The 27,702-nt window shown below is 32.4% G+C and overlaps 2 protein-coding genes across 4 annotated transcripts in view; one reads left to right on the top strand and one right to left on the bottom strand.

The window, feature by feature from the left end:
• The first annotated feature begins 4,131 nt into the window (after window positions 1-4,131).
• The window catches only part of LOC127712221 (uncharacterized), a 209,635-nt gene continuing 186,064 nt past the window's right edge, over window positions 4,132-27,702 (top strand). The window contains exons 1-3 of one of the 3 annotated variants that reach the window (XM_052218540.1): window positions 4,132-4,675; window positions 4,754-5,139; window positions 9,349-11,418. In XM_052218540.1, coding sequence (XP_052074500.1) covers window positions 4,594-4,675; window positions 4,754-5,139; window positions 9,349-10,593 — 1,713 coding nt within the window. In that variant the 5' untranslated portion in view covers window positions 4,132-4,593 and the 3' untranslated portion in view covers window positions 10,594-11,418. Of the gene's footprint in view, window positions 5,140-9,348; window positions 11,419-27,702 lie in introns of those variants that run through there. The other 2 variants (XM_052218539.1, XM_052218541.1) reach the window with 2 other exon arrangements.
• The window catches only part of LOC127712224 (ornithine decarboxylase-like), a 787,891-nt gene continuing 768,556 nt past the window's right edge, over window positions 8,368-27,702 (bottom strand). The window contains exon 11 of the mRNA XM_052218545.1: window positions 8,368-8,579. Within this exon, the coding sequence (XP_052074505.1) occupies window positions 8,558-8,579 (22 nt within the window). The 3' untranslated portion in view covers window positions 8,368-8,557. The remainder of the gene's footprint in view (window positions 8,580-27,702) is intronic.

The following is a 27,702-nucleotide window of genomic DNA, read 5'->3' as shown; positions in this document are numbered from 1 at the left end:
GCCACTTCCATTTAAGACAGAAACCGTCGAAAATTTAACTCAAATGCTAAAATTGTGAAGATTTCAATAATTTAGCATGACTTAATGATGCTAGAACCCGATATATGTGCATTGTATTGTCAAAAACAGCCCATATTTATGTAGCAGAAGTATTCTACTTTCCATAAATAGCTAAAAGTTTACATTTTAACAATTTTGTAAAACTGCTATATTTTAGGGCCAAAAAGGGGTCTTACTGAACCTACTCCTTTGTCAGGCGACTTCTCATCAGAGTTATTTTTTTTGCGTTTTTTGCCTTATATCTTAAAAATTATGATAGATAGATAGAAAATTAAAGTAGCAAAAATTATCAGCAAGACAAGATCTATATTCAAGACAATACAGAGGAAATTTTCGTATGACTACTTATTAGAGTTATTGCCCTTTAATGACAATTTTTTTCTGTTTTGGTTTTGCGTTTTTGCCTTATATGATTAAAATTATAATAGATACATGTGGATAGAAACTTTAAAAACCAAATAAAATCAGCAAGACACGATCCACAAACAAGTTAAATTTTGCAGATGTAGTTAATAGAATGTCACTCTTCATAGGAGTGATTACCCTCTTTTGTGTTTTGAGCAAAATTTAAAGAAGAAATATGACTGAACATAAAAAGGTGTACTGACTTTCTCTTTTTGATGAGATAATTGCCTATTTTTAGGATTTATTCCCTAATTTTTTTTATTGCTTTAAAAATATCAATCTTTTATCTTTCTGTGGAATTTATGCTTTATGCACAAAAAGATCCACAAGTATTTGCACCTACCATAATCGACTGTCTAGTGAAAATTTGTCTTTAATTTAAAAGTTTACAAATATCTTGTAGCTCCATACTATAAATTTAAGTATAAGCGCGTATATAAGACAGTCAAAGGTGTAACTTAAATAAGTTATTAGAGAAAAATAACATACATGTCGTTATTGTGGGATAAAATATCAAAAAACTACGATAACATATGTATGTTACATGCTTCATAGAGGCAATATACATCCTTTAATTTGTTAAATTGTATACAAGTTCTATTGGTATTATTGTTGTCTTTATGTATACTAAACTTTAGAAAGATATTACAGTTCATAGTTTGCCAATCATGTATAGTACACCTATGTTATTACAGAAAATATATGCCTGTAATAACTAAAGGGTGCTATTACAGCTTAATTCTCTACATCTCTTCAAAGCCATTTCTCAGACATATATCACAATGTATTTTAATTTATTGTAAGAAATAATGATCAGAGCATGCAATGAGGTTCTGTCCGAGATTCCAAGTAATTGATTTACCATGGTTGATCAAAAATGTATTAGTTGAATTGGAAAATTAATTATCAAGGTTATGTATTAAGTTTCTGCGCAAAGTTTCAAGAAACCCCAGTGAAGAGCCCACTAAAAATAAAAATAACTAATAACAAACATATGTTACTACAGATTAAGAAAGAAAGAGCAGACAACTCATGAAATTATCTGTAATAACACATAGATATAAGAAGATGTGGTATGAGTGCCAATGAGACAACTCTCCATCCAAGTCAAAATTTATAAAAGTAAACCATTATAGGTCACAGTACGGTCTTCAACACGGGGCCTTGGCTCACACCGAACAGTAAGCTATAAAGGGCCCCCAAAATTACTAGTGTAAAATCATTCAAACGGGAAAACCAACGGTCTAATCTATATAAAAAACTAGAAACGAGAAACACTTATGAACCACATCAACAAACGTCAACTACTGAACATCAGATTCCTGACTTAGGACAGGTGCAAACAAATGCAGCGGGTTTAAACGTTTTAATGGTACCAAACCTTCACCCTTTTTCTGAAACAATAGTGTAACATCACAACATAGAAAGACACACTATAAAATATCAACTGAAATAGCTTAACTCAATCAAAGGACATATTAACACCATTGAACATACACTGAACAAATAAATTTGACCTATGATACAATGTAAATACAAAATAAATAAACTAAGGGAAGAATAATAAAAGTAACATGTTATATCGGTATGAAATGTTAAACAATTAAAGAAAAACAATCTGCTCGAACAAAAATATCAGCCGTTTGAAATAACTTTAAACACAGGTAAATGAAAATAATTTTGTTGTTAGGTATACGTATACAGTTCCAATAGAGAAAGGAAATATTTTTACAAAATAAATAATTTTGATGTTCATAGTACGAAGTGAAAATTTATAGTAATACCAAACACTTATAAAAGCTGGTATATAGACCAGATATAACCCTGAATAACATTAAATAACAAAAAAGCAATACAATTAGTATCAACAAGAAAGTACGATTTGAGAGTACTGGCATGTATGTTTTTTTTCTCTAATAACTTATTTAAGTTACACCCTTGACTGTGAGATGCAAAAAAAATCATAAATTATTTACCTACATTATACTTTTAAAGCCCATAGAAACATGTTAACAATTCCAATATACTTACATTCTGTATACATGTGCCTGTCATTGCAAATTTGTTTTATACATAAATCAGGCTGTTTGTTTTATATTTGTCATTTTGGGGTCTTTTATAGCTGGCTATATGAATGCAGTATGGGTTTTGCTCATTGTTAATGACCTTTAGTTGTTAACTTCTATGTCATATGGTCTCTGGTGGACAGTTGTCTCATTGGCAATCATACCACATCTTCTTATTTTCATATTGGCCATTTTTAATAATCATCTCTAATAAAGAGTACCATTTCTTTTGTTTTATTTCAACTGGATATATGATCACCCTGTAAATTAAAAGCTGATCAAGCAATGAAAAAGTATCAAAAATGTGAAAACTTGTATTCTGCCTATATCACATGTGTATCTCATGTTTATATAGAATTATTTGAGAAAATGAAGAAATTAGTTTGGGAGCTACCATTTCTGATTAATTTTTCATTGTTTTGTTAGACTCTGACAATGACTGAATGTTTATCTACAACAGGTACAAAATAAATCTTAATCTTTATCTGTACATGTATAAATTACAATTGATGTTATTTGTCATTGTTTGTATATAAACATGTAAAATATAAGTACATGTAGTTAGCAATAGTACTATAAAATAACAGTATATGTAATATGTCTTCACTATTTTGTGTAAGAGTTAGCTTTAAAAATCAAATTGGTCAATATTACCCATTAACATGATTAATAAGAGTATTGCCTAGCCTAACATGCCTAAGGAAAACCACAATTTTTCCAACTCTTTTATCATCATCATCATCATGTGGTATGATTGCCAGTGAGACAACTCTCCACCAGAGAAAAAATCATTTAGATATTAGCAACTGTAGGTTGCTGTACAGCCTTCAACAATAAGCAAAACACAAACAGTATAGCAAGCATTAACAGGCCTAAACATAACCAAATGAGAAAGAATTCAAATGTAAAAACCAATGGCCTGATTTATGTTTATTAATAAGTATTAACTTTTAAAATTTATAATTTATGATAACACATTTATTCTTTTTTAGGTAGCAGTCTCCATCTGCCTATCATGGATTATAATATCACTATTCCTGAATACTCTCGAGATCTGTCAAAACACATGTACCAGTTACAACAAGCCGGTCTGTTTTGTGATGCATGGCTTGTATGTAAAGATGGGGTAGTCTTTGTACACAAACTGGTACTGATGGCTTGTGGCAGTGCTTACCTTCTGCAGCAGCTCTCAACAGATACCAGTACTAGTACACAGTGTCAAGTTTTCTTGAAAGGTTACTCATTGAAAACTGTTTATGATTTTGTACAAGCTCTTTATACAGGGAGTTTTACCTTGAATCATGATCGGGCATTTGAAATGTTGAATCTTTGCACCTTTTTGGATGTGAGTATATTTACATCTTCTGTTCAAGGTGTTGTGAACAATGATTCCAATTTAAAACAGGAAGTGGAGAAGAGACAAAAAAAGGATGATAAAAATTGTGTATTTTATGAAGTAGAAATTGCCCAAGACTCTTTTTCTGCTCCGCTGAAGATACCTATTAAGCTACTGGAAGATAATGTTATAATGGAAAGAATAGGGGACACTACTTTTAATAATAAAGGTCAAATTCCTCAATCTAGTGAAGAAATTTCGATGTCGAATTCAGATTATGTAGATAATAACAAGAGAAAAAACAATGCAGACTCATCAAATACTGGCAGCGACATTCCACAAAAACAGGCAAGAGTTTCCAAACAATCAAAGAATGAGGTTCTAACAAGGCCAGATATTTTTTCACAACAGATAAAGCTAGAAAAAGAAAAACTCAAAATTGTTGAACATGTTCAAGATAGTCAATGTAGAACCATACAGAGTGATCACGTATATGAACATGTTGCAGTACATGATAAAAAAGGGGTTTCGGAAAAAACTGAAAGACTGTCAACAATTTCTGACCTGATATGTACTGAGGTAGATGAATATAGTACGGATGGAACTATTACTGATATAGATGAAAATAGTAGTGAGGGAACTATTACTGAGTTACAAGTAGATAAACCAAAAACTTTATCAACCTGCAAGGGTAGTTCAGAAATATCAAAAACTTTATCAACAAGCATGGGTAGTTCAGAAAAACCAAAAACTTTATTAACAAACAAAGGTAGTTCAGAAAATTCAAAAACTTTATCAACAAGCAAAGGTAGCTCAGAAAAATCAAAAACTTTATCAACAAGCATGAGTAGTTCAGAAAATTCAAAAACTTTATCCACAAGCAAAGGTAGTTCAGAAAAATCGAAAACTTTATCAACAAGCATGAGTAGTTCAGAAAAATTAAAAACTTTATCAACAAGCATGGGTAGTTCAGAAAATTCAAATACTTTATCAACAAGCATGGGTAGTTCAGAAAATTCAAATATTTTATCAACAAGCATGGGTAGTTTGGAAAATTCAAAAACTTTAGCAACAAGCATGGGTAGTTTTGTTAAAGCTGAAAAACAACAGTGGAAGTGTCAACTTTGTCAGAAAATTTCAAAAGATTGTGTTAAAAAGAAAAATGGGCAGCACATATGTAAAGGTTGTGATAGCCTGTTTTCTGGAGAAGATAATTGGACAGATGGAGGAGAAAATATGGAAAAAGAACCAGAAGGAAAGAAAGAGGAAAAGGTACTTACTTTAATCTGAGTATAATGACACTAAATATTTAACATCGTCATTGACCATGAAAGAAAATGGTTTTATTTCTGGGCCATTTTTTAAAAATTTTGAACTTTTTTAAATATATAAAAGATTTTAAAGCTTAATTGGCAACATTTTAGTTTTATAACACAAATTCACACTTTTCACTGCATGTGAAAGTAAAATTGGTGCCAGGTACATGTAGCTATCTTCTTCTTTATTGGTGTGGATTGGTGCAGGGTTAATCCCTAGGCTTCATTTATGCATATCACTTTACTAGGCCAAATTAATTTGAACTGGACTTTGCCCAATGTCAGGCAACCAATGGAATGACTAATTATGGGAGCTTTGTTTGGGAGACTTCGTAACAGCATCCTGTTACAATTATTTCTTGTATTAAGTAAAAAAAAGTCAGAAAAAGCCAATAACCACACAATTAACTAATCGTAGTCCGAGTTTGTTCAATATATAACAATTTAAACCAGAAAACTAACTGCTTAATAAGTAATAATACAATTTACTAAAAACAAATATGAAGGACCTTAATAAATAAAAAATATCAAGTCACAGCCCCTTAACATGGGATGGGCACAGAAAGAAATTAACAGAGCTTTCTGTGTATTTGAATATTTTAAATCTACAGTTTAAGGTTGCAATAGAAATTATCAAAATTTTACATGACAAACATATGAAAAAAGTGATTTTTGATAATTGCTGATGAGACAATGGTTTAGGGAAAACACCAAATACATATTTGAAATAATACACATCTACAACCTATTTGAAATAATACACATCTACCGTTGCAAACTTTCCACAGGTGCTATCCAGCACTTTCATTGTACTTTTTTAATGTAAAAGTATATACATTTTTTTGTGTAGAACCATATATTTTTGTGATCAGTGTCAAGTAACCTATCAAATAATACTGGAAATGACATTTTTCAAACTGGAAGTAATAAATTATCTCCCTTATTTCAAACAAAAGTGTATAGAAACCATATATTTTTGGAATCAACATTTATTAAGCTGTTATCTGACACAGAAATGACATTTTTAACTGGATTTTAATATTTATGCCCCCCGCCGTAGCGGTGGGGGCATTAAGTTTTACACTTGTCCGTCTATACGTACGTACATACGTCCCAAAATTGGTTTCCGTTCTCTAACTTGAGTTTGCCTCAACCAATTGTTATGAAACTAATACACAATGCTTATTACCACAAAACACAGATCAAGTTTGAATTTTGGTGGCGTCACTTTAACCGTTCTAGAGTTATGCCTCTTTATAAATGGAAAAATTGCAAAAATTATTATTTTCTTCTAAATATCAAGTAATTTTGAAAATTGGAGTTATCTTCCTTTGAATCAACTACAATCAATGCTTTATACAATGCAATGTTTAATTTTGACTTCAACTGATGAAACACAGATCAAGTTGAATTTGAGAATCAAGAGTCACTTTAACCATTATTGAGTTATGCCCTTTATAAATCGAAAGATTGCAAAATTTTTAGTTTCAATTCTGTAACTTAATTTTGCCCAAATCAAACATTATGAAACCTATACACAATATTCATTACCACAAAACTAAGATCAAGTACTGTACACATTTTTTGTTTCCGTTTTCTAACTTAAGTTTGCCTCAACCAAATGTTATGAAACTTATACACAATGCTTATTACTACATAATACAGATTAAGTACGAAATTTTGGTGGTGACACTTCTACCATTCTTGAGTTATGTCTTATGACCTTTTATAAACATAAAAATTGCTGAATTTTTCGTTTCCGTTCTCTAACTTTAGTTTGTCTCAACCAAATGTTATAAAACTTATACACAACCGTTCTAGAGTTATGCTTGTTAACAAATAGAAAAATTGCTGAATTTTTAGTTTCTGTTCTCTACTTAAGTTAGTCTCAACCAAATGTTATGAGACTTGCACACATTTCTTATTACCACAAAACTCAAGTTCAAATTTGGGTAGCGTCACTTTTACTGTTCTTCAGTTATGTCCCTTTATAACTATATGATATGCAAGTGGGGGCATCATATGATGTCCACATGTGGACACAATCCACATTTATTTCATATTAAAATATATATGGTTTTGGGTGGAAAGTACTTTTGATTTAATTTAATGATTGTAAGAAAAATTTCAGTATTTTTCACTGAGTTATGTCATGTATGTGTTCTCTATTCAATATGCATCTATTTTGAAAGAATTAATTCAGTAATACATAATTGTGCAAAACATCAGGAAATAAAACAGATAAATTACATGACATAGCCCATTTACTGTACATTGACTTAAAATATTGCCATTTTGATATCAACATTTCTTTTTAATTATCAAAATTGCATTCAGTAATGAGACTGTTCTCTGTGTCTGCATTTTTTTTGCATAAACTATAATAGATAGAGAGAAATTGTCGAGCAATAATGTTCAGCAAAAGTAAAATCAACAAATAAGTCAATATGGCCAGAAAAAATACCAGCACGTTATAAATTTCATGCATCAGAAGCGCTTTTCTAGATTTACCTTCACAATGCTCAAAGCCAAATATTTGAAAGCCAAGGATGTATTAGAACTGAGACGGTTGAAGAGCTATACATGAAACATGGTTTTTATTGTTTCTGCATTTTTTTTGCACAAATCATAATGGATAAATATAGATTATATACTCAATATTATGAGAGTTGGACTAGGTGGCCGATTAGTCTAAGTAGTCCCACTACTGCATCACTAGCCTGTGAACTCTGAGGTTGTGAGTTCGAATCTACAACGTGGCAGATGCACTCGACTCCAATCTTAATTGACTAGGATTGTCAGTTTTCACACAGAAGGTCCATAGTTCTCTCCAGACACTCGGGCTTCCTTCACAAATAAACTGACTGCACAAAATAGCACAATAGTGTTGAAAGTGGCGTTTAACACCAATCAATAGTTATACATAATATAAACAAATATCCAAACTCAAATTTTGTCTATATTAAATATCTTTTATCCAGGACAGGTTTCCAATTATATAAATCATATTGACAATAGAATCCTTTCCACATCATTAGGCAACCAATGAGAATGGATGTTTGTTTGTAATAGCTGAAGGCGGCCTTTGGGTGCGGAATTTTCTCACTGTGTTGAAGACCCATTGATGGCATTCATCTTTTTTTTGCTCGTTGGTCGGGTTGTTGTCACTTTGACACATTCCCCATTTCCATTCTCAATTTTTTTTCAAGATGCCATGATTATTGTATGAGTTTAATAGCTTTGCACCGTGATGCAAAGCAGTAATACACAGTAAGAGATATAAATAACAATAGTAATAAATGTACAGTAGGTGATATATAAAATCATTTTATATTCATTTTGTGCTATGCTATAACCAGATAACAAGACTGCAGTTAAAGTTGATATACTTGTTCCCTGAAAAATAAAAATAAAATGAATTAATAAATTTTATTCCAAATGTTTGTACATGTAGTATATTTTTCATTACTGTTATATTTTGTTTCAACAGTTTGAAAGTCTTAAAGTAATAACATTGGCATACATGTTCTCTCTAAAACAGTTGTATATAATGTGTTGACTTATATTAATACAAATGTCCTGCAAGAGTGGGTGAAGATCAATGTAAATCTGAGGTTCAACAAATCGAATTTCTATAGTAATTCTACCAAAGGACAAATTTTAAGGTGTGTCTCTTCTCCAAATCACCTTTTGTGATTTTTACTTTAAAAGATGTGAAAATTACATATAGCGAAAAAAAATAGCAGAAAAGCAATGAAAATTAACAAGTATGGAAATTCCTGGAAGAATACAAAATTCAATTTAAAAATAGTACAAAAAAACTAATAAACAAATTTAAAACATTTTTTATTCAGATCAATCAATTCAGCTTTATAGATCTAATTATTAGGATAATTTACTGTGGTTTTATTTTAGTAGATTAGCAGAAAATATATATTTTCGTTGATATTTTCTTTTGTTGTTTGCCAAAGTCTTTATACATGTACAAGCATTTAGAAAACATGCACTTAGTTGAACATTTAAATTCGCAGCTAACCTTTACCTGCGAAATCCACAAAAAATTAGTATACTACGAATAACAATGAATCCACAGTTATAAAAACTATATTCAAATCTATTGTTTCAATGCAGTTGTGTAATTTACTCATTGTTTGTATTTTTGTAGATCAATCCACATGATACTGTAATTACTGGTGGTATACATGGTAAGCGTAATAAAAAATATCGACCTTATAGTACGTCAACTATGGCAGCAGCTTATAAAGCTGTCATTGATGACAAGCTTTCTATCCGTTCATCATCAAAAATACATGGTGTACCGTTCCAGACTCTCAGGGATAGAGTGACTGGTAATATAGATCCTGAGTGTACTACCATGGGCAATGCACCTTTATTTACCTTAGATGAAGAAAGCAGATTGGTGACTCACTTGATGGAAATGGGTGAACTTGGATATGGATATTATCGTCAGGATGTTTTGGACATAGCAACTGACTATGCAATTACACTTGATCTGAAAACCAAGAATGAGAAACCCTTGAGTCTGGCCTGGTTCTGTGGGATGATTAAACGATGGCCTGATCTTAAAGTTGTAAAGCAAAGGGCATTGGAAGTTGTTAAAGCAAATACTGCTAACAAGGAGAACATTTCTAAGTACTTTAATGAACTTGAAAAAGCTTTACTTAGAAACAACCTTATAGACAAACCTCATTTAATTTACAATGTTGATGAGAAAAGTGTTGCCATTTCAGGAAAAGGTGAAAGAGTCACTATTTTGGGGTGTGGAAACGCAATTGGCAATGCATTGCCTCCTTTCTTTATCTTCCCTGGGCAGAAAATGGATGACAAGCTGGTGGAGGGGTCTTCACCAGGGACTGTTGGCACAGTCTCTAAGACTGGAGAGTCTAATTCAGACATTTTTATGGATTTTCTCCACAATCATTTCATGAAAATAGTCCCAGATACTGGATTTGTGCTGTTATTGTTAGATGGACATACATCTCATATCCCTGTTGGCACATTTGAATGGGCAAGGAATCATAATATTGTACTTCAGTTAATTCCAGCACACACCAGCCATTTTTTGCAACCACTGGATGTAGGTTGTTATGGCCTTCTCCAAGATATCTACAATAGTTTGTGTCATAAAACTATCAGAACGAAAAACTGTGCACTTGATCACAATGATGTGTGCCCCATGGTATGCAAAGCATACAAAAATGCATTATCAACTAATAATTTGCAATCAGCTTTTAGAAAAACAGGAATATATCCATTCACCAAAGATGTCATGGACTTGCCACTGGAACCATCTGAAGCATTATGTCTAAGTGACACTACAAACATTGAAGAAAGTCAGGATGAGAACATGATTGACTTACATTTTCTTAATGAAGACAATAGTTCATAAGTAGCAGAAATTGTAAATGAGAGAAAACTTGTTACTGATATCCATGAATGTTTGGAGATGACATCGAGCTTTTGTTATGTCTGATTTGATTTATTGGATGAGTTGTATAGATTAAGGTTTCAGGATTTTGTCTGTTTTGCAGATCCAATAATTAAATGGGCACTTATATTTGGTGTATGCAATGACTGTTAAGTGTGCATATTTGTTTGCTAGGTTTTATACCATGACAATTGTTACCAATGTTAAATGATTTGATTTAAGGTCCTTTTCACAGATACTATTAATACTATTAGCAATAAGTCACATGTATTTAATTTAGAATGATTGTTTAACATGTTTAAGGTGTGTACTTATTTGGCATGAATTCACATGACATAGACTTCATTTTCTATGTTAAGTGGTAAAATAAAGTTTTCTTGATTAGATCTGTTTATAAGAAAAAGTACAGCTTCTTTTGGGTATATAAAATTATTAAAGGGTGGACATGTTTGTGTGATAGGTGGGGTTTATTTGAAATTGACCCCTTTTTTATTGATTATAACCAAGTAAAATTTTCGTGATTAGGTCCATTTTGTTCAGATGCTATAGCAATAGGTTAAGTATATTTAGTATACTCAATGACATATACATGTCTGTCTGACATTGACCTAATTTCCATAGCTTATTTGTCGATTTTAATTTTTGGTGATGAGGACTAGTTCTCAGGGACTTCATTCAGTCGGGGGTACTACTTGTACAAGTAATTTTTATTTACTTGAAGAAGTAAATATTAATATACTTATATAAGTAAATTTGTAGGATACTTATACAAGTGTATTTTATTTACTTGTATGGGTAAAAAAAAATTGGGCTTAGTTATTTTCCTTAGCATGCTTAGACATTCAGATTTTTTTACTTATACAAGTAAAAAAGTCATCCTATCTTCTTTTCTTGAATTCTTAGGACTTCTTTGCTCTAATAGAATTTTTGATTGTCTGTCCTTTGCAGATGTCTTTACTAATCATTTAAGTGTAATTTCATGGACAATGCAAATCTCATATGTCTATTATCTCATTTACAAGCCCAAAGGGGCAATTTTTGAAGGCCTTGTGCAAATACTTAAGATCTTTGCGCAATCAGTTTCTTTGTTGAATTAATGAGATGAAACATTGAACTCTAATAAAAAATTATGAGCTAACCTGAGAAAAATTGTTAAAGGCATGTTTTTACATCTCAAAACTTGTGGGATTGTAAAAAAAATTAAATTTTTGAGAAAATTAAGGGGAGATTATTCAAACATTATTATTAACTTATATAAGTTTATTTTATTTACTTCTTCAAGTAAATAAAGATTACTTGTACAAGTAGTACCCCTGACTGTCATAGTAGACCTTCTATATATGGTGTATAGAATGATTGTTGGGTATCAAGTTTGTCTGACAGGTTCTTCTGACCTTGACCTGATTATCTTGGTTCCTTAGTCAGAAGGAAGTTTTAATGAAAAGGTCTATTTCTTAGATTCAAATCGAAATAAATTAACTATGCAAGTTGATCATGTTAATAGAATGACAGTAAGGTGTGATGAATTGTCTGATTATTTTACTTTGACCTGATTTCCATGTATCATTGATCATTTTGATAATATTAAGTTTTTGTTATATGTTTATGAATGTGTTATACTGACCTTTTGATGTTTGCACTCTTGTTCCATGTGAATACTGTAAATTCAGAAATTATTGCAAGGTTTACATTAATGGTAATAATGTGACTTTATGAGGATTGCAATATGACTTTTTTGAAAGCGCAATAATTAATCTTGCATTTTTTCACTCTATGAATTATTTGCAATAATATAGGAACGCTATAATGTCTGAACTTACAGTAGTGGAAAAGAGACTGGCTGAACATGACTTTGAATTGACTTTTATAATGTTGTACCTAGCATTAAAGTTTGTTTCAAATCAGTATTTTTAATTACCTATGGGAATAGAATGTGTGGTTGTTTCACTGCAATAAAAGAAAAAGAAGAAAACAAAAATTACAGAAATTTGGTGCATTAGAATCTATTTTCTGGATTTACCTTCAACAGGAATGCTCGAGACCTTTGATTTTAAAGTTTAGAATATATTAATACTTCAGGAATTATTTGAGCAAATGGCCCAAACATAAAAAACTAAACAAAACTATCTCAGGTCACCTTAGTCTGAGGGAGGTGGACTAAGTGTTCTTAATACTTTTCTAATTGATGAACAGTTTATTGGAATATGTATGTTATACAAAGTCATGTAAATACATAATGTCAGTGGCTTTAACTAAGATGCTGATACCTGTTTGGACTAACTGTCTTGGAGCAGTAGTATTGGTCCAGTGCAAGAAAATATGAGTTAATGCAATATATAGATTTGGTGCATAGGTAGCACTTTTCAGAAAATATCTTCATCAGGAATTATCCAACCGAAACTTTTAAACCAAGCTAAGATTTTTGTCTCGCATTGACGGAGTAAAAAAGCGAGACATAGGTATGCTGTTTCCGGCGGCGTCAACAATGTATTAGTTTGTGATTAGGTCTGGTTCATGGTGAATTGTATTAGCATTGGCACATCTCATTTCCATGGAGATTGTTTAGCCCTGTACCTTCAGTCATGGTTCATTGACTTTGAATATTTGCATAACTTACATGTTAAAGTATTGCTATTTTTATTTCAACATTTGCATTATCGAAAAAACAAATAGGCGAGACATGTCTCTGTGTTAACAGTTTATTACTGTAGGAAGAATAGGAACCACTGTATGTTTTTTGTTGGTTATTTGGCTCCTCCCATTTGACAGTTTATTTTTTGCAACTACAAATGCAGCATAAATATAAAAGTTCCATAGGGAACACCCAAGAAGTGATCTGGTACCATATTTTTAGACTGTCTCGCTTGAGTTTTTAGGTATAGGAAGTTAGAAAATAATACAAACACAAAAATTGTTTAAATGCTTAAATTTCAACAAACAGAAGGCATGATCATCACATAAACGAAGAATACAAATGTATATAAAAGTTTCAGGGAAAAACACTTTATTATCCAGGTCTCTATTGTCTAGAGTAAATATTGTTGTCACTGCTGCTGGTGTCAGATTCAGATACCTTTTCATCTTGCCTAAGAAAGAACATTTGTCAAGGACTTTCAAGACTACTCTTACACATTTACAAATATATTTCTTTATCACTTTAGTTTTTTTCCACTCTTCATTTTTAAGTCTTAGATTTTCTTTGTATACCGCCATATTTATATAAAAGACTTTTGAATGCAGCATAATAAGATAAGAGCACATTTTTTGTCAGGTGGTCAAAGATGAACAGTTTGACAATTGGAAACAACAGATAATTGAGAGATTAGCTCCTCCCATAAGCACTCATATACTAAGTATAGAATATAATTGAAATATTAGCTCCTCCCAAAAGCAATGATATACTAAGTACTAACAATGTGCTCTTTTTTTACACAATCTAGTTATTAATTTACTCCCTGTTGTGACATGATGATGACTGGATTTTTTTTTCAAAATGTTCAGATTGATTCATACTTTAAATATATGTTAAAATAATGTTATGATTTATTTTTACTAAAAATCATTTTAAGACTGTAGTGCTACTATTTAGTCACCACTAAATTGACATAATGATAACTTGAATTATCTTTTTTTGCAAGCTGTTGATAATTCTGTTTTTCTTTTGTTTAACACATCCTCCTTAACATTGATCAAACGTATGTTTTGTATGGTAATTAAGTGTTAACCTCTAAATATACATTTTCTACTAAAATAAAAATTAAAGATTATTGTAATTTTGTAATTTTGTTAAGCAAGAAAATATACCATAATTTCTTTTCACATGTGAAGTACTCCCCGACTCTTAGCATACTGTTAAAATTGGTTGCTGTAGTAAAGGAGTATGCTCCCATATCTTCGAAGTATATCCAATCTCCAGTAGATAGGTCGGGTAGTTTGATTTTGTCTATAACTAAATCGACTGCAGCACAAGCTGGTCCCCAAATAATACTGTTATATAATACCTCTTCATGATTGTCCTTGAAATAGATAAATTTAAGAATTGACATCTATGTAAAACAACGATTGCTAAAAAATTGAAAAGAACACGTTTAATAATTTCATGCGTCCGAAGCGCTTTTCTGGATTTCCCTTCATGAGGAGCGCTGAAAGCCAAACATTTGAAATCCGAGGGATGTATAAGTATGTGAGACACAGTTTGAAATCCGAAGTTATCGAATATGGATATTTCACAACATTGTCCAAACAAAAAAGGGGGTACTATCTAATTTTAGGGGAAACGGATTTTGCCAAAGTCAACCCTCTGGGTCGTGTTTACTGTGCTGTTGACTGAATTTTGTAGATCTTATTGATAATCAATTAATGACTGTAAAGACAGATATTAGCAAAACATGCGCTGCATCCTTAAGCTATTTTAATGTTTCCTTGTGCCAGTTGTGTGCCACAAGACTTCTCATGATCTTCAACACCACGTACCACTTTTAAAAAAAGCAAAGTAAGTCTTTTATTTATGTTTTGATTCAGCCATGCTGGATCTATGCGATCACTCTGGATTTAGAGATGGTGCAAAATTCTAAGTTGAAGACATTCCATGAAAAATTATTATGTGTTTCTTTGACTTGCAGAAACTTTATACACCATTTTAATCACCAACTACCAACTTTTGATATGCTATTTGTCCTTAAATTAAGACAATGTTGGGTGAACAACTTATTTTTTTAGATATACACTTGCATATAGTTCCTTTGTAAATCAAAATTTATATTAAATTGACATTTATTATTATTGGTATTGAGGTCAAGACTTTGTGTATTCAATTTATTACACGTCCATTATTAAACTGAATACACAAAATCTTCACCTAAATAGTTATAAAATCAGTGTCATAATCATCTGACATATGTTAATAATTAAGATCTATTTAAATTACAATCAATAATTTGGTTGAAGCAATAAACACAATTGCTTAACTCTTAACTGAGCATTATCTGCAAAAAATTTATTTGTATATTCCCCATTATATTGTTATCTAACAGTAATGGGAATTATCTCAGTATTAGGTATTTGTACATGTATATTTGAATACAGGAATTGACTTTTATGCCCCCGCCGTAGCATTAAGTTTTACCCTTGTCCGTCTGTACGTACGTACGTACGTCCCAAAATGCGTTTCCGTTCTCTAACTTGAGTTTGCCTCAACCAAATGTTATGAAACTCATACACAATGCTTATTACCACAAAACACAGATCAAGTATAATTGGATAACCACATCTAAGAATGACAGAACCACATCAAATACTGAAACAAACACATCATGTAGTGTAAAATCGTCAAATTTTGAAACATCATTACGTAATGTTAAAGCCATATAAAGAATTGGCAAATCATCATTACGAAATAACAAAACCACATCATGTAATGAAACAACTACATTGCGTTACGTCACATACACATCAAGTAATGTTAAAACCACATTGCCTAATGACACAACCACATTAAATAATGGTGAAAACCACATCGAGTAATGACAAAACCATATTAAGTAATGACAAAACTATATCAAGTCAATACGAAACCATATCATGTAATATCGGAATATCATTATAAGTAATGACTTCTCCATATTGAGTTATATCAAAAAATCATTACGTAATGTCAAAACCATATTATGTAAAGACAAACTATCACCAAGTAATAATAGAACAACATAACGTAATATCAGAGTTCCACATAAGACAGCTGTGGCGTTCCATAGAAACCCTACAATTGACAATTTTAAGGTCATGTGATCGTAATTATTAACAACAAGAAAAATTTTTGAAACATCTTTGGCTTTCAAATGTATGGGTTTGAGCGTTCTCGATGACGGTAAATCCAGAAAGGCGCTTTGACACACAATACTTATAAAGTGTTATATTTATCTGACAGTAATAATAATTGGTAACCGTCAGTTAAAATATTTTTATTATTTGAATCAGCTTTTTTATACTTAACCATAATAGAACACACCCGCAACATTAAAATAACTACGCCTTATTTTTAGCATGGATTTTAAGTATTCGTATTGTCATCTGATAAAGTCATGCTAGTTATAAGGTGCACAGTTTTCTCTGCTTTCAAAATCTTCTGTTTGAACCCGTACTGGTTTTCTTACAAGAACCGGGAAATACATGTGACATATACTATTGTTAATTATTGGTAATATCAAATAAAATGTATGTCGAAAACAAAAAGGGCCGGGAATGGTGTAATTTTTTATAAACACTATTGTCCTATATCAGTTATATAAAAATTCCTTTTGTTTATTACCGGCTAACAAATTGGACCTAATCATTTTAGTAATCTATATAATTATGTGAAATGAAACATTTAGATTTTAGACAGGTATAGGCATTTGTAATGCGATATACTTGCAAAAAGTTTGATATGTGTTAATAAATAGATATTAAAAAGAACGCTCACTTTAAAGTGTGATGGTACATAACACCCTGGATCGGTCATACATGTCAGAAAACTACCGTATATACCATCATTTACATAGTACATTCTGAGGTTTTCATTCTGTGCTATTGGATGGTCATGTATACCTCCTTCTGAAAGCAAAATTTACCTTACTGTACATAAACCTTTAGAATAACTAGAAACGTGTTTTTTAAACTGAGAACATCCCTCAGCCATATGTGTTAAGGTTTCAATCATAGCTTGGTTGATGAGTGTTACATACATTTGTTTTGTAACGCATGTTATTGGATTAATACTTGTCATGTGAAACGCGACAATGTAATCGAAGAACCTGAGTTCATTTCCAAATTTTATGAAGACCAAGTGTATTTTTGTCTCGAAGACGAAACTTAGGTGTGTTATTTCCAGTTGAAGAGCTGACGTCGTCAACTATTTGTTTTTGATTAGGTCGGTTTAAAGAGAACAGCTAATAGTACGTAGATATTTAATGTTTGTATGAGAATTGCAATATCTCGTATACCAATGCCGAGTATTTGGTCTAGCCTCCGAGTCATGGTCTATTGACTGAAAGATTTCTAGGTTTATTTTTGTAATGATGTTAAAATTTGTGATTACTTTAAGGGGAACCTCTTATATTAGCTTTATAATCATTGGGTATTTCTCAGTTGAACGGAGAATATTTAGCCCTGTACGTCAAGTCATGGCTCATTGACGTTGTACATGAGTGTTTTGCATTGTTTACATGAAATAGTATTGCCATAATTGTTATTTCAATATCAATTCACTTTTGCACCGTCGTCTACCGCTACGTCGTCCGTCCACAGTTCGCTTATTTCCTTTTAATGATCTTTGAATCTACTAGGTAAATTTTATTCTTACATGGCAAAAATTTATGTATTTAAAATTATCTTCGAATATCCTCTTTTGATACCAATTTCGTGAAAAGCCTGGCCTCATAGGCAATTTTCGTTTGTCATTTAAGAGATCTTTAAAATTTTTGTCAAAAATATTGACGATTTTGCGATTCAGTGGCTTACTTTTCTAAAATATCATACGACTAAACTAATCATAAGTTTACTGCATAATTCATAATTCCTAATAAGATTTTTGTGAAATAAGTCGCAGACTATTTAGAGCCTATAATTTTTTTATATTATCATCGGCTCTTTTTCGAAACACGCTTAACTGAGTAATTAGCAACATTATAAAGAATGTTAAAGATTTGATTTTAATAACCTATTCATGTGGGTGACTAGTCAGAAATATCGATGCAATGTAACTTAATTTAACTTTGGCAATATTCTGAAAACTTAACTTGATTTGAGTGTTAACATATACAATAATAAAAGAAAAACAAACTTGGTACTAGTAACTCATTTTCTTCATTCATAACGATTTTCGTCGTTATTATATTAGTGGCAATTGTGAACGCTGAAGCAACATAGTACCGTCCGGGCTCAGCTATAATCCGAACGTTTTTACCAGGGTAATATTTATCCAGAGAGAGGTTCACAGCTGCAGCTATCTGTAAAATAGTTCACTGTTAATTATAACTTATATGAATGAATGGTTTATTATAGTGCAACCTGCATATATACAATAGATACATATTAGTACAATATTACATTACAGCCAGCCAGATAGGCTTACGATGCACTGACAAATTAAAACTCAATTTTTTGATAAAATAGATAACAAATAGTTTTGGACGACTTCTAGTGGGAAAGTACCACAGCGAATTATAGCGATTGCAGATCTGTGTGTCCTTGTTAAATGCTTTTTTTCGTACGGCTCGGCACAAAATTCGGGTTTTAAATGTTTATTTGTCCTCAACTTTGGCATATTGTTTATTTCTTTAAACCATTTGTCTTTAAAGTCTGCTACAAGTTTACTTTTCACAGAGTCTAAGATGAATCTTGTTGAGATATCGGAGTCGTTGTCAGTTAGGTGTGAAATATTGCATTTGTCCAGAAGCGTTTTTACACTGTTTAACCATGTGTTTCGGTAACGTCTCGACATTTCACGATCCCAAACAAATACTTTTCGGCAAATTCTGTGACCAGGCATGTTCATAAGATGACACCATAAGCGGATAACGTTACACTGGTTGTGAATAAAAATTGGATGCCATCCCATGTCTGCTAATATTGCTGGAATTGGTGTTGTTTTGCCGACGCCAAGAAAAGTCCTGATAGCTCTATAATGTAAGCGTTCGATATTGTCATATTGCTTGGCTCCCCATACCCGGATGCATAATCAAGTACAGGAATAACAGTGTTTTCATAAATTTTCGTGAATATGTCGTAGTCCATATTACCCATGTTAAAGAATTTAGATGTCAATGATCCCAATAATTTACTACCTGCACTTACGAGTTCATTGACAGAGACATTATAATCGATATGCTCGGATAATGTGAGTCCTAAGTAGCGATATTTAGTTACAAGTTCAACTGTGTTGTCCCCTAGTCGAAATGTAAATTGAGGTCTGTCCTTTGTAGTCTTTCGAATATGCATAATTTTTGTCTTTTCTGTTTTAACGTTCATTAATTGTGTCTTTGTCCAATCGTCCAGAGCATTAAGCTGATTTTGTAATCCATCAACAGTGTCCGAAATAAGGACCAGATCGTCAGCGTATAGTAAGCAGCTGATCATATCGTCACCGACTAATGCGCCACAACAACGTTAATGAGTGGTACCAATTCATCAATAAACAACGCAAAAAGAGTGGGCGCGAGGTTATAACCTTGACGGACACCGGAATCAACTGAAAACCATTCAGTAAACATCGTAGGCGATAATCGTACTGCACTTTGTAGCTTTGAGTAGAGACACCTAATTACTTTGTACATATTTCTATACACACCCACGGCTAAAAGTTTATTCCAGAGTATTGTATGATTCACAGAAACAAATGCCTTGCTGAAGTCAACAAAGCACAAAAAAGTGTCTTTGTTCTGCAGTTTTCTGTTTCTCAATATTGTACACAGTGAATAGATATTGTCCAGACATGATCTAAGCCGCCTAAATCCGTCTTGTTCCTCACTGAGAAAGTTATTGTTTTCGAGATGACTGATGAGGCTTTCGTTCAAAATCTGACTAAATGTTTTTGCGACAATTGACATCAGACTTATGCTTCGGTAATCTATCGAATAGCGGAAATCCTTTTCTTTTTTTAGCAGAGGACATATAATGCTTCGACACCAAAGATCTGGAACAATTCCATAGCTAAAACATACATTGAACAGTTCGTGAAGAGTTTTCGTCAGTATATCACTTTTCAGTATTTCATTAGGTAAATTGTCTATTCCTACTGCTTTGCCATTTTTTAAACTCATTAGCGCACGTTTCGTTTCATCAAGAGAAATAGGTTAGTTCAATTCAGATGTGCTCGTGTTGTCAATATATGTCTGATTAACAGGGAGATGTTCATATTCACGCTCCAGTTGTGAATTAAGATTTTGCAATTGCTCTACAAATTCAGAATCGACTTTTGTATTGTCACTAGAGAACAATTTGGAATACTTTTTCCATCGTTGTGAAATTTCGGATGGATCATGAGACACTGACCCATCGTCCATGTTGACACTATCAATGTTTGTCGCTGTTTTTCATGGACCTAATTTAATGATTTCACGCCAAAATTCTTTTGGATTGCCCCAATTGATTGATTTTATTCGATTCAGTCTTTGAGCTGTATATTTCCGTTCTTCGTGTCGCAGACGTTTATCAAATTGTCTGCGCTTTGTTTTGAATACCTCCCATCGTTTTATTTTTGCTCGACGCTCACCCTGATAACTCAAATACTAGTAGTCCTTTTCGGCAAAATTTACTTCACGAAGTAGATTTCGTAATTCGTTGTTCCAGTACGGTTTTGTGTTGCGGCGTTTACGTTTGTGTGTGCTTTGTCCAAGATCTTTGTAGTCAAGAACAGTTGTCCATTTCGTCATGAATTGCATTCAGTAACGTTTCATAGATTGAGTTAATCCTTTGTTCAATGTTATTGCGATCGAGTAGTGAATCGACTACTTTGTCTAAACAGCACACACATCGTTCGCTCTTGAATATAGCATTTGGGATGTTCGTGACGTCATATTATCGCATCACAGATTTTACATAGTTGTTTTCATAAATTGGCGTTTTAGTTACCTGCGAACTTGTATAATTTCGATATTCCGAATAATTAAAAGAACACTGTAACACTGAGTGATCTGGGACTCTTGAGTTATGATGTAATTCAATATTGTGATTGATCAGCAAGTCCGACACAAGTTTTACCTCGAAATCGTAAAATGTTTTCAACGAAGCATGCGGAGTAATCATGTAGTCAACGACGGATTTACCCAGAGGCGAAACGTACGTAAAATTGTCCTTTGAACTGTCTCCTCTTCCGTTTAACAGACAGCAATTTGAGTCGTTTAAGAACTCCAACAGAAATACACCAAACGTGTTTTTTATAGAATCAATATAGCATCGTTCTGGTACAGTACCGATAGAGTCAGTTAGATCTTGTGAGTTACCTATACGCCCATTGAAATCACCACAAATTAGGACTGGATTATAGCTACTATAAAGATACACCTGCGATAGAAGATGGTCGTAAAATTCCTGAGCAATATTGCCCCTACTTGACCGCTCCGGTTGCAGGTAACACACACACACAGATAAAACATAAAGTTTTGGTCATATTTGCATTTCAAATTAATCCAAAGAATATCATCTCTGCTGTTGTCAAGAATATCGACGTCAAAATTGTCAAGTATACAGTTTTTAATCAAAAATCCTATTCCACCACTACCCCTCCACGCTTTGTTCGAAAGAATTCGCCTATTACAACCTATCCACTTATAACCATCTAGTTCGATAGCTTCGTTGTCTTTCAGATGGGTTTCAGAAATTCCATACACATCACAATTCAAAGAAGTTAAAATACTTTCCCTTAATAGTCTGCCATTGTCATTTTGTCGTTTAACGTACCAGCCGTTGCAGTTCCAACTACCAATTGTCAGTTTTGCATCGGTCTTATTTGACTGGCATGCATATTAGTCTGATTTTTCAACAACACGACCACCCCGGAATTCCAAATTTGGAATCGATTTGATGATTCGCCGAAGGTTCGCCTCCTGCATTCGTTCATGACGTGAACGGTCCATTTCAATATATAAAGTATTGTAATCTTCCGTATCTTTTAGCTTCCGTTTGTTCTGAAGAACATCGATGCGTTCTTTTCCATTGGAAAAAGTTACAAGAACGGTTTTTGATCGATTAGAATTGTTAGTTGTACCGTTATTTTTACCTCCAATCTTCTGAACATCGACCACGTTAAAGTCTAGGCCTATGGCATTTAAAACACCGTTAATATATGCCTTAAGGCTTTCTACGTCCGAATTATCATGGGTGATATTTTTTAAATACCAATTTGTGTTGTGAGCTGTTTTCATTAATTGCCGATTGTGTGGTGTTTTTAACTTGTAAATCTGATTCATATTTCAACATTTTATTTTCCAATGTTCTTATCTTATTATCAACATTGGCAAATTCCATTGACATTTCATCTTTCAAAGATTGTATACCTTTGCTGATCTCATGTGTGAATTTTGATTCCAAGTTCGTAATTCTTTGCTCCAAAGATGTTCTTAGAGAATCTTGGTTCTGTTTAAAACTCATCATTAATTTATATAAATCATTTGTAGATACGTTTTGGTCTGGGTTTGGCTCGGACATTATTGACTGAGAAGGTTGAATAGGAACAAAGTACGATTTTGTGTTTAATCTTTTGACGAAGGACGGACAAAATCACAATCAGAGTCAGAGGAACTTTGCCTTGGTCTTCGTGGAGGATAGTTTTTATATCTTGACATAGAGTGTTATGGGTGTTATATATACTTTCCCTAATAACTGTTTATCACAATATTCTTGTCTTTAACTGATTATCACATCCAGATCAAAGGATATTTCCAATAATCTATCACATTTCTTTCAGTGAAAATTCAAACGTCCATCTTGTTTAAGGTCAAGGGTCATATCTTATAACTGTGTACTTGTTAATTTATGTAAAACACAAATATATGTAAATTTTCTTTATATGATACACACATATGTTCTTTCATTAATTATACTTTAACAGAACAAAATGGCATTTATGACTGTATGTACATATGACTTGTAGACAATATCAACAATTGTAAAAATACACATCCATGTTTTGTCAGAATAGGGACGTTTAATAACTTGCCTAATGTATTGTCAGGGCCACACTTTCTACTCGTTAATGAAAACCTTCACAAGGAATACTTACAACAAAACATGTGATAGCCAGGGGTGTATTAATACCGTAATACGTGAGAAGCTGTACAAAACAAAAAGTCATAAAAAGTATAGCCAATTGGTTTCAAAATAATTTCGTTATTTGTCAACAAAGAATTTCAGAAAAGTCTGTTCTTTAATCATGTCAGTGCCGAAAAACGGACTACATAACTGCTGATACTTTCCTGTTAGGAACACAGTTATTAAGCATCACATTTAGTTTCTTCCATACTCTTAATTAGTTATAAGGCATAAAATTTAACTTCTTCCCTACTCTTGATTAGTTAGTAGGCATGCCATTTAGTTTCTTCCGTACTCTCGATTAGTTATGGGGCATCCCATTTCATTTCTTCTATACTCTTGATTAGTTATGAGGCATCACATTTGATTTCTTCCATAAATAAAATTAGTTACTATTACGCATCCCATTTAGTTTCTTCTGAACTCTTGATAATTTATAAAGCACCACATTTAGTTTCTTCCGTACTCTTGATTAGTTATGGGGCATCCCATTTCATTTCTTCTATACTCTTGATTAGCTATGACGCATCACATTTGATTTCTTCCATAAATAGAGTTACTATTAGGCATCCCATTTAGTTTCTTCTGTACTCTTGATAATTCATTGTGCATCTCATTTAGTTTCTTCCGTACTCTTGATAAGTTATGGGGCATCCCATTTCATTTCTTCTATACTCTTGATTAGCTATGACGCATCACATTTGATTTCTTCCATAAATAGAGTTACTATTAGGCATCCCATTTAGTTTCTTCTGTACTCTTGATAATTTATTGTGCATCTCATTTAGTTTCTTCCGTACTCTTGATTAGTTATGGGGCATCCCATTTCATTTCTTCTGTACTCTTGATTAGTTATTGTGCACCACATTTAGTTTCTTCCGTGCTCTTGATTAGTTATTGTGCACCACATTTAGTTTCTTCCGTGCTCTTGATTAGTTATTGTGCACCACATTTAGTTTCTTCCGTACTCTTGATTAGTTATTGGGCATCACATTTAGTTTCTTTCGTACTCTTGATTAGTTATTGTGCACCACATTTAGTTTCTTCCGTACTCTTGATTAGTTATTGTGCACCACATTTAATTTCTTCTGTACTCTTGATTAGTTATTGTGTACCACATTTAGTTTCTTCCGTACTCTTGATTAATTTAGTTATTGTGCACCACATTTAGTTTCTTCTGTACTCTGGATTAGTTATTGTGCACCACATTTAGTTTCTTCCGTACTCTTGATTAGTTATTGTGCATCACATTTAGTTTCTTCCGTACACTTGATTAGTTATTAGGCATCATATTTTACTTTTGATTAGTTATTGTGCATCACATTTAGTTTCTTCCGTACACTTGACTATTTATTAGGCATCATATTATATTTTTGATTAGTTATTGTGCATCACATTTAGTTTCTTCTGTACTCTTGATAATTCATTGTCCATCACATTTAGTTTCTTCCGTACTCTTGATTAGTTATGGGGCATCCCATTTCATTTCTTCTATACTCTTGATTAGTTATGAGGCATCTCATTTGCAATTGATTTCTTCCATAAATAGAATTAGTTACTATTAGGCATCCCATTTAGTTTCTTCTGTACTCTTGATAATTTATTCTGCAGCACATTCAGTTTCTTACGTACACTTGATTAGTTATTGTGCATCACATTTAGTTTCTTCCGTACTCTTGATTAGTAATGGGCATCCCATTTCATTTTTTCTATACTCATAATTAGTTATGAGGCATCACATTTGATTTCTTCCATAAATAGAATAATTTACTATTAGGCATCCCATTTAGTTTCTTCTGTACTCTTGATAATTTATTGTGCACCACATTTAGTTTCTTCCGTACTCTTGATAATTTATTGTGCAGCACATTTAGTTTCTTTCGTACTCTTGATTAGTTATTGTGCATCACATTCAGTTTCTTCCGTACTATTGATTAGTTATGGGGCATCCCATTTCATTTCTTCTATACTCTTGATTAGTTATGAGGCATCACATTTGATTTCTTCCATAAATAGAATTAGTTACTATTCAGCATCCCATTCAGTTTCTTCTGTACTCTTGGTAATTTATTGTGCACCACATTTAGTTGAAATTTCAATCGGAACAACTCGGCATTTCTGGTTGCACGAAGAAATAACTATTTATTATTAGTTATTTCTTCGTGTAACCAGAAAGGCCGAGTAGTTCCGATTGTTGAAATTTTAATGGCCTCCATTCATAAAATATTCAGCAAATCAATATCGATTTACTTTTTGGCCTCTGGCCAAAGTCATGTGATTTCTTAAAAAATCTTAAAATAGAACAAGCAGATGAACAATATGGAAAAAAATTGATAAAATATGCCTTTCATTTAATTTTTGCTTTTCTGTGAAAAAAGAGCAAATATGAAACAGTGCATAGAACTTTTGTGAATGGCCATAATGTTTTTGAGTCCGTGTAACACTTATCAATTCAAAATTTCAAAAAGTTTTCAAATTTTAGTTTTTTGGATGTTTGATCAAAGTTTTAAAATATAAAAATTCCAATTTTTTTAATTCTTTTTTAACTTTTGAAATTTCACTAAATAATTAAAATTTTAAAATTATAATTTAAACTTCGTTTTAAGATTTAATAGTTTAGATATTTAAGCAAACTTTAAAAATACTAAACTGAGAGTACAGTTTTGATCATTTCGCTTTTTGAAAGTTTGAATTTTTTGATTTTTGATTAAAATATAGGAAAGGGGAAAAGGACTAAAAAGTGGATACCTGTTACAAGTGCGAAACAGAATAAGAATGGAAGGAAACGAAATGAAATTTACCAAAACAAATCAAAACGAAAACAATATTATCTAAAACTGAATGTAATATAAAACAAGAGGCTAATTTTTTTTGAACTACATTGTGAAAATGAGAAATATGTTTCTTTAAGTCGGAAAAATTAATTAGTAAGACCTGATTTTGACACACGTTGATTCTCTAAATAAATGAACAATATGCAGAAATTACTTGGGAATTTGTGATTACTCCTCTAAATGTGGCTATTAATAGTATATGTCTGTATTTTTGACATGGATACCTCCACGAGGGGCTTCAATAATGGCACATTTTTAGGTGCAGATCCAAGAATTTGAAAAGGTGGGGACCTAGTTACCCAACGTTTTGACTGATGCTTGTAAAAAGTATATGCATTTATCATATATGTAGCTCCATGAGGGATGGGCGGGCCCCTTGCCCCCTAAATCGATCCGCCTCTGTTTTTAAATACTAGAAGCGAATAAAAGGATACGGGATATTTGATTTTTGTATTAAGGGATAGTTCCATATTTGTTATTTGCGCATTTTCAAGTTATCGTACGACAATCAATTTTGAGCAAAGTACAAGTATGCTACGCCGAGTCAGAATGGGGCGTGTAGAGAGAGTGCCTATCTCTCTGCACGTTAAGAACCCCTGTAAAAACTCGTTGGTTGCCTGTTGCAAGTCAAAATTTCTGTCCCTACCCAAAATATCCTCATTTTTCCAGTGGCGACCTAACTTTTGCTGACCTTCATCCTGGACGGACTCTTGTTACAGGACCTACTATTGTATTTATTGTTAATTTGTTATCGTCTTGAACATGAATGAAATATTTGCAACTGGACGTTTAGCAAGCAATAATCAATCATTTAAAATAGGCCATTTATATATAAATTATAAAGAATCCTAGGTTTCAACTCCCTCAGGCAAAACTGAACTTAGATGGATTTTGCTTTTTAATGTCCCTTTTGGCCATACACCTCTTCAGTTGTTTCGGTTCTTATATTTACTTGGCTTTCAAATATTCAGCTTTGAGTGTTCCGGATGTAGGCACTACAAAAGTCAAAAAGTCTGAAAAGATCAGTTTTTGTCTGAATTTGCATGAATTTTTACTCGACATTCTTAATTTGTCTGAATAATTTTTAAAAATTCTTGACATAGTATGAATTTGTCTAATAAGGTTCTTGATTTTTCTTGACAAGTGTCTTGACAGTATGAACATTGTCTTAAAATTTCTCGACACTTCCTGTATCATCTGATAAGAGTCTGGATTAGTCTCGACCAATTCTTGACTGTCTTAAATTTGTCTCGATCTGTTTTGACATATTCTTGACATTCTTAATAATGTCTGAATATGTCTCGACATATTCTTGACATTCTAAATAATGTCTGAATATGTCTCGACACATTCTTGACAGTCTTAAATATATCTTGACACTATCTCAACAGTATAAATTTCGCCTGAAATGTGAACAGACTTATTCTGCACTGTTTATGACATTCTATTG

This window comes from Mytilus californianus, unplaced genomic scaffold, assembly GCF_021869535.1.
Source record: "Mytilus californianus isolate M0D057914Y unplaced genomic scaffold, xbMytCali1.0.p SCAF_8, whole genome shotgun sequence".
Taxonomy (NCBI): domain Eukaryota; kingdom Metazoa; phylum Mollusca; class Bivalvia; order Mytilida; family Mytilidae; genus Mytilus; species Mytilus californianus.
This window is presented reverse-complemented; position numbering and strand designations above follow the sequence as displayed.